Source organism: Erinaceus europaeus, chromosome 4 (assembly GCF_950295315.1).
Source record: "Erinaceus europaeus chromosome 4, mEriEur2.1, whole genome shotgun sequence".
Classification (NCBI taxonomy): Eukaryota; Metazoa; Chordata; class Mammalia; order Eulipotyphla; family Erinaceidae; genus Erinaceus; species Erinaceus europaeus.
This window is the reverse complement of record NC_080165.1, coordinates 88,114,676-88,128,922: the sequence shown is the minus strand read 5'-3', so window position 1 is coordinate 88,128,922 and position 14,247 is coordinate 88,114,676. Positions and strand designations below refer to the sequence as shown.

The following is a 14,247-nucleotide window of genomic DNA, read 5'->3' as shown; positions in this document are numbered from 1 at the left end:
TGAGTTATATATCACTAAGAACTTCTTTATTTTTTAATTTTTTAGTACTTGTTCATTTATTTTATTTATTGTATAGAGAGAAATTGAGAGGAACAGGGGTGATAGAGAAAGAGAAAGAAAAACACCTGGAACACTGCTTTACCACTACCTGTAGGTGGGCGTATGGGGCCTGAACATGGGTCCTTGGGCATTGTAACATGTGCTCTCAACCAGGTGCACCACCACCTAGCTCCATAATAATTTCTTCTTAGAAGCATTGAAGTGGTGGGGGGGGCTGGGCAGTGGCACACCCAGTTAAACATATGTAGTACTAAATGCAAGGGTGCAGGTTTGAGGCCCTAGCTTCCCACCTGCAGCGAGGACACTTCACAAGTGGTGAAGCAGGTCTGCAGGCATCTATCTTTCTCTCTCTTTCTCTCTCTCCATCTCCCTGTCCCCTCTCAATTTCTCTTTTTTTAGCCCACCCCCCAAAAAAGGGGGCAGTGGAATGGCCACCAAGAAGAGTAGATTCCTAGTGCTGTCGTCAAGCCCCAATAATAACCTTGGAGGTAACAACAACAACAACAATATCAGAGTGCAGGAGATAGCTCACCTGATAAGTGTCTATACCTTACCACATTCAAAGTCCTGAGTTTGTGCTTTTACACCACTGAGGAGCAGCATGACTTTAGGGGAAACTCCAAGGGTAACAGAGCAGTGCTGTGATGTCTCTCCCCTTCTCCATCTCAATCTTTATAGATACAAAATTCCTGTAGGAGTGTTTTTTTACAAGTGGTAAAGTAGGTCTATCTATCCTTCTCTCTATCTTTTTCTGTCTCCCCTTCCTCTCTCAATTTCTCTCTGTCCTATCCAATTAAAGAAGTGGCAAAAATGGCTTCCAAGAGTAGTGGATCGGTAGTGCAGGCACTGAGCCCCAATGGTAACCTTAGAGGCTTATGGAGTGTCCCCCCTGCAGGTAGGGATTCAGGGGCTCAAACCTGGATCCTTGCTCAGGTCCTTGTATTTAGTACTATATGCACCACTACCACCCCCATGGATGTAGTTTGTTTATTTATTTATTTATTTATTTATTTATTATTTAACATTACCTTTATTTGTTAGAGATAGCCAAAAATCAAGACAGAAGGAGGAGAAAGAGAGGGAGAGAGAAGGAGAGCAGAGAGAGACACCTACAGCCCTGCTTCACCACTTGGGAAGCTTTCCCCCTGTAGATGGGGACTAGGGACTCAAACCTGGGCCCTTGCACACTGTAATGTGCACTCAACCAGGTGCGCCACCACCTGGCCCCTGGATGTAATTTATATATGCTAAAACTTTATGTTCAATAATGTATTCATTGACAATTGTTGTTTTTTTTAAAAAATAAAAGCTTAAGTGTGACCTATATACATAGAATTGCAGAATTTATTAAAATATATCTTATTGCTACATTCTTTGAGGTTCTACTACCTAATGAGTGAGATTAATATATAAAAAATGAAAACAACCATAATGTCTTGAAAAATAACTTTTAACAATCCCTTAAATTATTTTTTGTTAAAATTACACACATGCACACAAATATACATACATATATATTATAGTAAGGCAGAAAACACTGTCAACTACATATGGTATTTAATTTTTTCAAATTTATATTTGAGGGTATAACTAGCAATAGTTTGCAATTTCTCAGGAAATTTGTTTTAATGAGAAGGAAACAACTGAGTTTATGTTTTTTTCCATTTTTAGTAGAACATAAGTCATTAGGTTTCAACTGAATCATGTTACTTCTTGTAAATGCAAGGATAGGACAATCCAAATTAATTTGTATTAATTATCTATGTATAATCAAGATAAAAGGAGGCTTTTTGATGCATGCATACTTGACTGTGTGGTAGAAAATTTAAGAAGTAACTAGTTTTTGTTTCTCTCTGAGCATATTAGATTAAATTGATTCATAGTTAATATATCATTTAAATTTGTATATGCTGAGTGAATATAAATTGCTACATAGTCAAATTATTTTGCTTTTGTATATGAATATGTCAATAAATTCACAGAGATGATAAAGTGTACTAGAGAAAAATATTGAGAATGTATATTTTTAATCTGTGAATTTTAAAATCAATATATTTTGACTGTCATTCTAGGCAAAATTAACTCAAAATGTATCACATTTGCAAAAATATTGACAAGTTTATGTTTTTTTTAATCAGTGAATTTTGAAACTGTAATATCTTGACTGTCATTCCAGGTGAGATTTACCCCAAGATGTATCACATCTGTTTCTTTCTGGTCACGTATATTGCACCACTATGTCTTATGGTGTTGGCCTATCTGCAAATATTTCGCAAATTATGGTGCCGACAGGTATGGAATTTCAAATAATTTCCTTTTGTTTCTTTCTTTGTTTTCAAGAAATTGAATATTTTAATATAAGATTTATGTGTTAATGATATAAAGTGAGGGAGGAGAGGTGAACCAGAGCATTATTCTTGCACATGTGATGGCAAGGACTGAATTTGGGACCTCATGCTTTTAAGTCCAGTTCTCTCATCTAGTCACTATGTCACCTCCTGGGCTGATCTTTTCTGTTCTTTAGGATGTGCTTAAAACACATTCTATGAATGCATTATACTAACATAATGTGCTTGACAAAGCATTGTGTGTTCTAAAATAATGAGGCTTTATTTATTTTTATATAGTACCAAGGAAAAAACTCAGAGCCTCACACATGAGGGATACTGATTACACCAACTCCTGGCCACATTTTTATTCATTATATTTTTGGAGAAAGAGAGACTCCAAAGCACCACTACACCATTTATGCAATTTCCTCTATTTTTTTTCTTTTTACCTCCAGGGTTATCACTGGGGCTCAATGCCTGCACCATGAATCTACTGCTCCTGGAGGCCATCTTTCCCAATTTTTGTTGCCCTTGTTGTTGTTACTGTTATCATTGCTATAGCTGTTGTTGTTGTTGGATAGGACAGAGTGAAATTGAGAGAGGAGAGGAAAACAGAAAGGAGGACAGAAAGACACCTGCAGACCTGCTTCATGGCTTGTGGAGTAACCCCCTCCCCTCTCAGGTGGGGAGTCAGGGGCTTAAATCTGGATCCTTAAGAGGGTCCTTGTGCTTTGTACCATGTGCTTTTACCAGCTGCACTACCACCTGCTCCCCCCCACCCCAGTTACTTCTATTCTATACAAGGTGTTTCTATGTAGTTCCAGAATTTATGAGCTGCCTTAATGACTATAAAATGTAAAACTGTATGTTTAATTGATTTGAATTTGGTCTGGGACTAATAAAACAAATTTTATTTTTATGAAAAATACCAAGCAGCAGCAACAACAAAATCTTGAAGGCCAGCAGAAAACTCACTGAGTAGAGAACATATTTATCTGGACCCAGGTTCTAGCCCCTGGCCACTACATGAGGCATAAAGCAAAGGAGAAATTTCATTAAAGATGAGATAGTACTGCAATCTGTTTCTGTGTCTATTTCTTTTTCTCTCTCTCTTACTCTCTTTTACACTCTATCTTAAAAAGAAAAAATGTCTATGAGTAGAGGTGGAACCACACAGGTATAAAGTCACAGCAAAACCCTGGCAATATTTGAAAAAAAAAATATTTATAGTTTCTTTAGATTGTTAAGACAATACCTCAAAACTTGGAGTTTAAGACTTATATAGATGAAGAACTGTATTCAATCTCAAGATCTCACATACCAGATTTGTTCTCTGGTTGTCTCTCTTTGCCTATCTATCTGAAATTAATATTTTCTTAGTTAAAATATTTCTTTTTTACACTAAAATAAACAATTTCTATTTATTAGACAGCTTAAAGACAACTTGCATGCCAGGAGAAGAGATATTTGGGATGCACAAAACTTGCAGTGACTCAGTATCAAGATCATACATATAACTGAGTAAAAAGAGAACAAACAACTCAATAGGAAAGTGACATACATAGGGTTTTACAGAAAAGGAAATGAGTATAACAAGCATATGCAGAAAGGCCTGCTCAGTCTCATTGGTTATCAAGAAAAGTAGAAGCTGTAGTGACTTACATTAAATCTACTTAATTGTTATATATTACTGAGTCTTCTTTCTTGTAAAGGATGTAGCTACTTATTTGCTTACTTGTCTAACACAAATTCATTAAGCACTTTGCACTAGGTGTTATTTATTTATTTATTCCTTCCAGGGTTGTTGCTGTGGCCGGCTGCCAGCACTATGAATCCACTGGAAGTTCCCAGTGGCCCTTTTTTCCTTCTTCGTTCTTTTTTTTCCTCCCTTCCTCTCTCTCTCTTTTCTTTCTTTTTTTCTTTGATCAATAAAGATATCTCTTGAGGAGCTAGGGAGATAGTACAGTGGTTATGCAAAAAGCTTTTCATACTCGAGGCATCAAGTATTTCAGTTTCAATCCCCAGTACCATCATAAGCCAGAGCTAAATAGTGCTCTGGTCTTTCTCTCTGTATATCTCTATTATTAAAATGGTCTTTCTCTCTGTATATCTCTATTATTAAAATAATAAACAAATTAAAGAATATTTATTGAGAGTGTAAATTCTAAACTCTGTATTTTCATATGACTTATGTAGTAAATTTCAAAGGTCACATTTTTTCAAAGCATTCTATTGGGAAAATAATGTTTTACTGGACAACTGTTACCACAAGTGTGTACATTTTTATCTACTCTTGATAGGATACCTCTCCCACCATCAGTTTAAGTCATTTCCAATTCCATACACTAGTTTCCTAACATTTAGTCTATCCCCAGTTATATCTCCCTCCAGTCTGGAGTCCTTTCCTGTAGTATACCATATCTTATCCAAGTTTCACCCTGTGTTTTCCTGTTCTTTTTTGAGTTTCATCTATAAATTAGATAATCTAACATTTGTCCTTCTCTTTCTGACTTATCTCAGTTAACATAATCTTCAAATTAAACCCAAGATGAGTGGGTGGAGATTATTGTATCATGTTTTAAAGCTAAGTATTGTTGCACTGTGTACATACAGAACTTTCTTTTTTTAATATTTATTTATTTATTCCCTTTTGTTGCCCTTGTTGTTTTATTGTTGTAGTTATTATTGTTGTTATTGATGTTGTCGTTGTTGGATAGGACAGAGAGAAATGGAGAGAGGAGGGGAAGATGGACAGAGGGAGAGAAAGACGCCTGCAGACCTATTTCACCGCTTCTGAAGCGACTCCCCTGAAGGTGGGGACCCAGGGCCTTGAACAGGGATCCTCGTGCTGGTCCTCGCACTTTGCACCACTTACGCATAAACCGCTGTGCTACCGCCTGACTCTCCATACACAACTTACTTAGCCTCTCATGTGTCATTAGGCATTGGGGTTGTTCCAAGTTTGTGATAGTAAAAACAAGTTGTTATGTATATAGGTGCAAATAGCTCTCTTCTGACAGGCGTTTCTGTGTTCTTTGATTAAATTCATAAGAGGGGAGTAAGTTCGTTTCTAGTTTCTGAGAAATTTCCAAACTGTATTCAAATTTATACTCCCACCAGCCTTGGTGACTTTCCAGATCCTAGTAACAGTTTAGTCAGTCCTTCCTAGGGCCGGTGGAATACTTTAGTAGTTATGCTAAAGTCTTTCCTGTTTAAGGCTCTGAGGTCCCAGGTTAAATCCTGGCAACACCATAAATCAGAATTGAACAGTAATCCATTTAAAAAATCTCGGGAGTCAGGCGGTAGCACAGCGGGTTAAGTGCACATGGCGCCAAGCACAAGGACTGGCACAAGGCTCCTGGTTTGAGCCTCCGGACTCCCCACCTGCAGGGGGTTTCACAAGCAGTGAAGCAGGTCTGCAGGTATCTGTCTTTCTCTCCCCCTCTCTGTCTTCCCCTCCTCTTGCCATTTCTCTCTGTCCTATCCAACAACAATGACATCAATAACAATAATAATAATAACTATAGCAATGATAAAAAAATCTGGTGTATCATGAAGCCAATGCCATGTATTTAAGGGTCTTTGATACTATTGCATCCCAGTTTGGAGTAACAATCATCATATCAGTCACTTTCTGCTAAGTTCTTCTACTGTAAATGAGTAACTCCAAAGTCTAGTACTTAACCACAACAGTTTATGTCACTCATGATTCACATCAACAGTGAGGGTGGGCTGTAGTTACAGTCTATTATTGTCCCAGATATCAATCTAAAATAACCAAACTTCCTGGGAGACAGGTCATTCTGGGGTCAACAAAAAAGGTAAGAAAACTGAGAGAAGGGGCCAAGTGGTGACACACCTGAGTACACATGTTACAATAGACAAGGATCTGGGTTTGAGCCCACAGGCCCCACCTGCAGGAGGAAAGCTTTGTAAGTGGTGAAGCAATACTGCAGGGTCTCTCTGTCTCTCTCCCTCTCTATCTCCCTCGGCCCTCGTACTTTATGGCTGTCTCTATTCAATAAATAAAGATAATTAAAAAAACTGAAATAAATATGTAAAAAGTTTTCCCTTCGACCTATGGATTTCACATCTCACTTTTAAAAAAATTTTTTAATTATCTTTATTAATTGGATAGAGACACTGAATATCAAGGTGTAATGTGAATCCTCTTTCAATCTGGGAAATGAATATTCAGAAATGATAGATTACAGAGAAATGAAAAATACAGATGCAAGGTTCAAGCAATATATCCTGTTCCACAAATTAAAAGATGTATGAATTTTGTTAATTACTTAGATTTTTATCTTTTCCTTTTATGAAGAGTTGAGAGATTGTACCAATCTGTCAACACTGTACTATAATCTCCAATAAATTTAAAAAAAGAACTGTGAGAAAAAAAAATTATCAGCCTTAAAGTGGTTGTATCACATCTATCTCACATGCCTATTATGTTATTTAGATGAATTGATTCAAGTTCTTCGAACACAGGAAGTGTTTGTTAAGTAAAACTTCATAATGTTTTTCTTATTCTGACTTTTAATAATTGTAAAATAGCAAGTATGTGCTAAATTGCTGTATGTGACTATTTTATTAAATAGTATTTTATAACACTTTATATAGCATCAAAATGATCTTTTGGTCTGTCTCTTCTACATTACTAGATAAATATCAAACACTCTACTAGTCTTCGTTTTGTGTCCTTCCAAATCATACTGGCTTAATCAGTTACTCAACAAACACTTTATAAGAAAAATTATGTGGGGGAGTCAGGCGGTAGTGCAGCGGGTTAAGCGCACATGGCTCAAAGCTCAAGGACTGGCTTAAGGATCTCTGTTCCAGCTCCCAGCTCTTCACAAGTGGTGAAGCAGGTCTGCAGGTATCTATCTTTCTCTCCCCCTCTCTGTCTTCCCATCCTCTCTCCATTTCTCTCTGTCCTATCTAACAATGATGACATCAACAACAACGACAAAAACTACAACAATAAAAAACAAGGGTAACAAAAAGGGAAAAATAAATATAAAAAAATAAAAAGAAAATTAAAAAAGAAAAATTATGTGGATGGGTAAGAGAAAGTTCTGGGAAAGTGTAGAGGAGAACATAAGAAAATCAGTTGCCCAGTTATTCAGAATGAGTGTAAAACTTTAGAGTGAAAAAAAATTAATTTGGAAAAGGATTTGAAGGTGTAAGGTATTTAATTTAAATTTAATTTAAAAATGAAATGAGGACAGTATTTTGGATTAAGATTGAGATTTCAACTAGGTAGGAAAATGTAATAATAAGAGCATTGTATAGTGTTATACTTACTGTATGGTGAGCATTACACATAATAGATGTGTATTCTTTCTATTAATTCATTTATATGTTGATTAATAAATCTCGTGCTTTTTATAGAAATTTTTATATTTATTTATTTTCCCTTTTGTTGCCCTTGTTTTTTTATTGTTGTTATTGATATCGTCATTGTTGGATAGGACAGAGAGAAATGGAGAGAGGAGGGGAAGACAGAGAGGGGGAGAGAAAGATAGACACCTGTAGACCTACTTCACCGCCTGTGAAGCGACTCCCCTGGAGATGGAGAGCCGGGTGCTCGAACTGGGATCCTTATGCCGGTCCTTGCATTTGTACCACCTGCCACCTGCTCTTAACCCACTGCGCTACCGCCTGACTCCCAAATCTAATGCTTTTAAGTCAAGAGATTACTCACTTGCCTTGAACATGGCCCAGGTTCAGTCCCTGATACCACATAGGAATACTATGATTATTCCAGGCAAAGCTCTAGTGCTATCTTGTCTTCACCTCTTTCTCTGTGTCTCCCTTTCTTTCTGTGTGAACAAATCAGCTTAGGAGCAGTGAGAACAGATATGAGTGGGGTCTTGTCCCTGAAAAAAAGAATTTGTAATCAGCTAATATGTTATTATTTTCTCCCCACCACTTAATATAACACTTCACAAACACACACACACACACACACACACAGACACACACACACACAGACACACACACATTTGTTGAATAATTAGATAATTACCAAACCCCAGCTACTTAGCTTGTTCATAATAAGTATTTAAACTTACGGTTTTCCGTTTCTCAAACTCTAAAATAAGTTCAAACTTTTGGTGTAGGTTTAGAAAGAATCCATGTTGCTTTGATGAATTCTCCTGGCAAAGGATTCAGAAGACTTGCAGTAAAATTCCTGGGCTGTGAAACTAAAAACATTTACAAAACAGATTGGAATGGAAAATGGCAAGTTCAGTTGAGCTCACTTTAGCAACCACAATAAAGTAAATTGACCCCAAATGGGTGATTAGGTAGAATTCTGCTTGAGCAGCTCTCAATTTCCAACTGTTAATGACTATAAACAGAGTTCCAAGATATTATATGCACCATAGGCTGTATCAAGTAAGCCACCAAATGGTGAGTCTGTCCTATTTGCTTGAAATTATTAAGATATATAGAATCTGTTACATACTTTGGAATTGGTTTAAGTGTAAGATTATTAGTGAGTAAAGTATTTGTCCTTGTCTGACTTTCTCAAGAATTTTAAGACTCATTAAAATAATTAGTGTTGTGCTATAATCAAAGGCTTAAATTTGGTTTCTTTGACAGTCAAGAGAACTGACACAGTTTGAAAATTCTATGGTGTATTCTCTAAAACTCTAACTTCTTTATTATTTTTCCTTAAACCTCATTTAATTCTAGCTAGTCTATGTCTCCCAACATTCTTTTTAGTTCTAGCAGTCAGATAAATCGACACTGCAGTTTTGATCCTCATGTACACTAAGGTAATTCATTCCACAGATATTTATTAGGCTTCTAGTATGTACCTGGTATTGTGACAGGATCTGAGGATATGCAATATTTGAGTCAGAAACTAAACTTCAGCTTTCTCAGATAGGAGTTCTGTAGTCAGTTTGTTCAAAGAATTGAGCTACACTAGTGACAGAATAATATCAGGTAAAACTAGAGCTGATGATGGATAAGGGATAGGAGGGGCTGCGTGGGGAGTAGGGCCATAATTGTTCATTAAATCTATCTTTAGAATCTAAACATAGGGTTAGTTGTAAGGGAAGTCAAACAAGAGGGCAAAAAAATTACTGTTTTCAATAATTTCACATGTGATTCTAAACTCCAAAATATTGATGTCAGTGGCCAGCGTAAAAAAATTGAGCCAAAATTTTAAGGAGAAAAGAAGAAAAATCATTCTCAAATGATACTGATTGTATAGAAGTAAGAGAAAGTTTCATTATTTCTGCCAGACAGAAATGTAAAAAGATTATTATTTCATTTGATATCAGTTTTGCCAAGTATCAATTGTAGTCAAGTATAGTAGAATTGGGGAAAATAAAATAAAATAAAATAAAATGCAAAGAGTTAAAAAATAAAATTGAGGATGAGAATGTTCTGGAGACACCTATCATGGGAAGATGAAGGATTATACCCTTATGTCAGCAACTATACTGTAAACCATTACCTCCTCCCCAATAAAGTGACTAAAAAATAAGTAAAAACTATGTGGACTCTGAGGTTGAATAAATAAATACATAAATAAATACCTTTCCTCCCAGAACAGACAAGTCTAAAATCAAATACTAAACATCATTGGATCATTGAGGCCAGGTGATGGTGTCTGTGGTTGAGTGCACACATTACAGTTTACAAGGATCAAGTTCAAGCTCCTGGTCACCATCTGTAGTGGGGGGTAAACTTCATCAGTGATGAAGTAGTACTGCAAGTGTCTCTCTGTCTCTATCTCTCTGTCTTTCTTTCTCTCTCAACTTTCCCTTCACTCTAAATTTCTGTCTCTACCTGAATTTCTGTCTCTACTCTAAATAAGTTAATTAAAAATGCTTAAAGAAAGATTAAACATCAAAGAAGCTCTAAGATCATTCCAGCCACCAAGTTGTCTCTGCTTTTCCTCCTCCTAGTTAAAATACTTGTTTCCTTTGGCAGGCTCCTTTTTGCATACTGATTTCTCAGCACACTTCATTTTTAGTGCAAGTCCAATTACTATACTGAATCAAGGTTACCAATGATTTATTAGAAACATTTTCCTAAACTTTTCTTGATGAATCATTTTCCATCACTGAGCAATGTTGTCCATGACTTCCTTATTCATGTTTTTCCTTCACAAGGCCCTTCTATTTATCGTTCTGATTCTCTTTACTTTAAATTGTTTTCTCCCTTCCCAAGCCATTAGATGACTCCTAGACTCATTCCATTGCCAATTTTAGGTAGTCTATTTTCTAGGAACATTAATGAGTTAATGAGTTGCCTGGAATACATACATACATACATACATACATATATATGTATATATGTATTTTCCTTAGTCTGAGATTCACAGTCATATATACATACTCATTATTTTAAGCTGCATGGGCCCCTCGAGCCCAGCTTTTTTTTTTTTTTTAATCTTTATTTATTGGATAGAGACAGACATAAATCAAGAGGGAAGGGGGTGATAGAGAAGGAAAGAGACAGAGAGACACCTACAGCTCTTTACCACTCACAAAGCTTTCCCCCTGTAGGTGGGGACTGGGGGCTCGAACCCAGGTCCTTGTGCATTGTAATACATACGCTCAACCAGGTGCGCCACCACCCGGCCCCATATACTCATTATATGTGTGGCTTTATTATAAGTCATGAAATAAGAATATAGGAGTACCCCATTTTTGTCCATTTTCTAATTTTTTTGCATTTTCTAATTTTTTTTGCATTTTCATAAAATACAAAAAATAAATTATTCAATTGCTATCCACTGATATTTGAAATGAGGTTGATCCTATTTATTTGTGAATTAATTAATAATTGCCATATTAGTAATGCTAAATTTTCTACTATGTGCGCTTAACCCAGTGCACTACCACCTGGCCCCCAACAATATTGAATTTTCTAATCCATGAATATAATCTTTCTTTCCATTTAAATCTTTAATATTATTTTTTTCTTTACTATCTCTTCACATTTTCTATAATTTACAATGTGTTTACAGTCCATATCTTATTAAATATGTCTATAAGTTTACATCATTTCACTACTGAAATGTGCTATTTTCTCATTGACAAATCAGTTATTGCCAATTACATAGAAATTTAACTGATATGTATAATGACTTTGTGCTCTATGTATTGCTGAATTTGTGTATTAGTTCCAATATCTTTTTAAGTAAATCCCATGGTATTCATTTGTAAGCAATAATATCTTCTTAACTCAAACTAAATATCATTTATTCATTTGTCTCATCTTGTACTGTCCAAAAAAATACACTTTTGAAAATAAGTAATGAGAGATTTAATTCACTTGTTCCCAATTTTAGAGGGAAATCTCCACATTTCACGACTGAATATACAGGCTTTTCACAGATGTCCTTTATCAGGTTAAGAATGTTTCCTTCTACCACTAGTTCCCTGACAATCTTATCATGCAAGGTGTTGACATTTTCAAAAATTTTAAATCAATTGAGATGATTTACTTTCAATTTTTAGAAATCTAATAAAATACACTGATTAGAATAAGAATTGCTTTATTACAAATATGATTTATTGAGTGAAACCAATTATCATTTTTATTAGTAGACATCATTAGATAATATAAATTTTATTTTTTATTAGTGGTTTAATATTGATTCACAAAATTACAAGATAAACATGAGTACAACTCCACATCATTCTCCCACCAGAATTTTGAATTCCAATTCCTCTGTACAGAAGTTCTCCTAAGGTTGCAGATATGGGTTAACTATTATGTCTATAACTATCTGTTTTTATTTGTATATATTTTTCTTTTTTAAAAAATAATTAAGGTACCAATTTCTCTTCCTTTACAAGTCACATATACACCCATTATTACATCCAAATGCCCCTCTCTTTTTCCTCTTCTCTCACCAGGAGAGATGTTGGAGTTGAAGTTGGAGTTCAGAGCCATCTGGTCATCTTCCCCTTATCTTTTCTCCTTCATAGGGAGTATGGGTCAAAATTATTTTGGGGGGTGCAGAAGGTGGGAATTCTTGCTTCTGTAATTGCTTCTTCACTGGACATGGGCATTAGCAGGTCTATCCATACTGCCAGCCTGCCCCTATCATTTTTTTTTTTGGGGGGGGGGTGGATGGGCTCTAGAGAGGTCAGGGTCTGGGACACATTGATGAAGTGGTCTACCCAGGGAAGTCAGGATGGAATCATGATAGCATCTGCAACTTGGTGGCTGAAAGGCAACAAGGTATAAAGCAGGACTAAATGATTAATGAACAGGAACCAAAAAGTAGAAACAGAACAGATGAGAATAAGAACCTTAGGGTGAAAGGAAGCTAAGAAGTCCATTTTAGGCATGTTTCCAGGGGTCCACAATAATTGTCGTTTTTGCTTGAGTTTGATAGTTAACATGGAGTTGGATAAAAATATTGTTTAGTGGTGTCAGAGCAGAGAAAATTATCAGAAAGTTTGGTTAGGACCAAGAGTAAATCCCATCCTTGAAAAAAAAAAATCTATGAATTGGGAGTCAGGAGGCAGCCCAGTGGGTTAAGCTCAGGTGGCACAAAGCGCAAGGACCAGCTTAAGGATCTAGTAAGAGCCTCTGGCTCCCCACCTGCAGGGGAGTCATTTCACAGGTGGTGAAGCAGGTCTGCAGGTATCTATCTTTCTTTCCCCCTCTCTGTCTTCCCCTCCTCTCTCCATTTCTCTCTGTCCTATCCAACAACGAAGACAGCAATAACAACAATAATTACAACAACAACAAAAAAAGGCAACAAAAGAGAATAGATAAATATTTCAAAAAAAATTTTTTTTAATCTATGAATAGAATTGTTTACCCCATCAGCCTGACTTAGGGCCCATATATATGTTTACATTTAGCACAGGAGCCAGTGTAAGGGACTCTTGAGTCCCTTTTGGTCTGAGCTTGCAGTTTATGGCTACAGCTGGGAACCCTGTAGACTGCACTCATTTCAGGAGCAGTCTTCCTCAAGTGATAGGGCAGGATGACCCAGCCTCCCTTCAGAGACAAGAGCAGTTCTTACTACTGCTCCTTTATGGTGAGGACAAAGTCCTGGGAAGGCCGGCAAGAGGGCTTATGATGACATTCTTAATGGAAGTGACTAATGATGGCAGAGAGAGGAATCTATTAAAGGTCTAGGTCCAATTAGATAATATATTTTTAAAGAAGCAATTTTGATAATAGTGTAATAAAAGTGGTGTGATTAATGTGTTCAGAGTCAGAGAATGTTGAAACCTTAAGTTATGGCAGGAGAATATTTTTTTAAATTTATTAGCTTTATTTATTGAATAGAAACAGCTAGAAATTGAGAAGAGAGGATGAGATAGAGAGGGATAGAAGCAGAGAGACACTTGTAGCACTGCTTCACCACTTGCAGGTGGGGACAGGGGGCTTGAACCTAGAACCTGCAGGTGGGGACAGGGGGCTTGAACCTAGAACCTTGTAACATGTGCACTCAACCAGGTGCAACATCAACTGGTCCCAGGAGAATATTATTTCATATGGACAATTTTCCAGGCTGTATCTCTTTTAAAATCAGGATTTAATATGATTAGTATTGCTTTTATATAACTAGTCATGTGTTAAAATACATGTTGGCTACCATGTCACCAGTTATTGAAGTCTATAAGTGGAAAGTTTGCATCAAAACTGGAAAACATGAGGTCTGTAGTTAGACCACAGAGCAAGTACTAACTTTTCACATTTTAAAGTATAGACGTATATATCTTGTTTAGCTTTCTTGATGTCTGCAAAATCATATACAAAATAAGAGTCACAGATTTAGTCCAAACTCCCAGAGAGGAGAAATGTTGGAGGAAGATGACTAAAGGCCTCTGAACTCCAGTTCTATCAGAGTCCAGAACTT

General features: G+C 36.3%; 1 protein-coding gene across 1 annotated transcript in view; it reads left to right on the top strand.

Moving 5' to 3' along the window:
• HCRTR2 (hypocretin receptor 2) overlaps nt 1-14,247 on the top strand; it is a 130,554-nt gene that overhangs the window by 106,209 nt on the left and 10,098 nt on the right. The window contains exon 4 of the mRNA XM_007516496.3: nt 2,237-2,352. Coding sequence (XP_007516558.1) covers nt 2,237-2,352 — 116 coding nt within the window. The remainder of the gene's footprint in view (nt 1-2,236; nt 2,353-14,247) is intronic.